General features: G+C 48.4%; 1 protein-coding gene across 1 annotated transcript in view; it reads left to right on the top strand.

The window, feature by feature from the left end:
* Positions 1-2,177, top strand: part of LOC107100329 (guanine nucleotide-binding protein subunit alpha-13) — a 20,113-nt gene that overhangs the window by 3,712 nt on the left and 14,224 nt on the right. The window contains exon 2 of the mRNA XM_015398778.1: positions 1,698-1,927. Within this exon, the coding sequence (XP_015254264.1) occupies positions 1,698-1,927 (230 nt within the window). The remainder of the gene's footprint in view (positions 1-1,697; positions 1,928-2,177) is intronic.

The following is a 2,177-nucleotide window of genomic DNA, read 5'->3' as shown; positions in this document are numbered from 1 at the left end:
GTCATCAGGGTGGTGGGGGCGTCATCAGGGTGGTGGGGGCGTCATCAGGGCGGCGGGGGCTTCATCAGGGCGGTGGGGGCTCATCAGGGCGGTGGGGGGTCATCAGGACTGAGTCTGATGTCTGTCAGGATCAGCAGTGAAGGTTCTTTCCTCTGACTGTCCTCCATCTTAGTTCTCGGTGTTTGCTCCAACTGTTACCGTGTTCCTGACCCCCGTACCTCTGAGCCCGTGACATCATGAATGGGGCGGAGCTCAATAGGTCCCCAGAAGGTCAGTAAACATTTACAGCATTGATGACTCAGATGATGAACCAGGCTGCTGGTTCCTGTCCAATAATGATTGATTGATCCGTCTAATCCAGGCTCTGCTCTGAATCTATGAGGAAACAGCAGCTGTGCTGATCCAGTCCTGATTATGGTTTAGTTATTAAAGGATTTTGGGTTATTTTCTGCAGAAAGGAGAGAAGCCTGAGAGACGCTGAAGGCTGCCGGCCGGGGCCCGGGGCCCCCAGCACCTGTCAGTCTGTGGCTTCATGCTGGAGGACGTTTTCTTCTCCATTTGCTGAAAAGGGGAAGAACGTTTCTGAGCGCGGTCACATGGACAATAACAGGAAGTGATTTATTGTTTTGGCCAGTTTGAAGCATCGACAGTAAACTTGGCTTTGGTTCCATCCGTCACGCCGCTTCCACATCAAAGACGCAGACCAGCGTTAAACAGCAATAATATTAATAGTTTAACATCAGAACATGAGAGGAAGAGGAGGGAACCTGATGATGATGATGATTCAGACCTTAAAGACCTTCCCTTTCTTATAAAGTAATAGTTAATGATTTTAATTTTGAATTAATCAATTAATAATCAGATAACAAAAGTTTCCTTAAAGGAGACTTTTTACCAATTTAAACCAAGTGAAAGTAAAACTTCAGGATTATAGAGTAGATAGAGGCAAAATGTTTATATATTATTTTCTAATTCCTGCTCTAAGCAGGTTTTACAGTCGCTATGCTGCAGCTAACGTTTAATTGATTAGTAAATTAGTTGGCAATTATTTCAATAATCAATAATTAGTTGCAGCCCTTAATGAAGTCCTGAATGATGGAGCCAGTGGAGGCTGACGCACAACATGGTGCTGAAAAATAAAACCACTTCCTGTTTAGAACCAGCGACACCATTCTATTTAGGCTGCCCCCACCCCACCCCAGTCAGACTGACCTGGTTTTTGGGGGCGTATCGACCTGCCAACACCCGCTGACCCTCATCCAGACCACAGTGGCATCATCAGTCCCTCTGTGCTGCTAACCAGTTTCCTTCTGCTGTGGTTATTTATTTAAAGATCAGCAAAAGTATTCAACTTTGAACTAATAATAATTTCACTAAACAACATAGAAAACCATAGAAAGCTAAACTCCTCCTTCAGGTTGGTTTAGGCTGCGTCCAGGAAGTAGTCCTCTCCCTGTTAGCTTCCGCCGCAGCGTGAGCAGTGGAAACAACAACAGGCGGTCGGTTCGGTCCTGATGGGTTCAGATGAAGGTTTGCGTGCAGCCCGCACCCTGACTCTGCCGCATGAAGCCCTGCTTCTCTAACAGCTGTGCTGCTGAAAAGCACGCCGCCCTCAGAAGGCGGAGCTCGCCTCCCGTTCAGTTCGTCAGGAATCTTTCTCCTCATGGTGTTTATGAACCTTTTCTCCATCCCTGCAGGTATCCGGGTGCTGGTGGATGCACGGGAAAAGCTCCACATCCCATGGGGGAACCCGTCCAACCAGCAGCACGGAGACAACATGATGGCGTTCGATACCCGTTCCGCGGTGGCCCATGGTCGGGGGATGGTTCAGCCCAAAGTGTTCCAGCACTACCTGCCATCTATCCGCGCTCTGTGGGCCGACCAAGGCATCCAGAACGCCTACGACCGCCGCCGTGAGTTTCAGCTGGTGAGTGAGAAACGGCTTCTGGTTTCGCTCCACTTTGACCAAAGCGGCGTGCCCTTTGACCCTCCTTCTGATCGGGTTGGTCTTCATTGGATATGTTTAATAACAGAGGGACTGATCCAATGTTGCTGAAAGCCGATATTGCTGAGTTCTCTACCTCCAGACTTTAAAGCCTTGTTTTGATTAACCTTTTGAAACCGTTCTGAGCTCAGAAACCAAGATAACTGCTGAGTTAACTGGAACGCACCTGAAC

This window comes from Cyprinodon variegatus, unplaced genomic scaffold (genome assembly GCF_000732505.1).
Source record: "Cyprinodon variegatus isolate N-32 unplaced genomic scaffold, C_variegatus-1.0 Scaffold960, whole genome shotgun sequence".
Lineage (NCBI taxonomy): Eukaryota > Metazoa > Chordata > Actinopteri > Cyprinodontiformes > Cyprinodontidae > Cyprinodon > Cyprinodon variegatus.
Note: the sequence above shows the minus strand (reverse complement) of the source record. Positions and strands in the feature narration are given on the sequence as shown.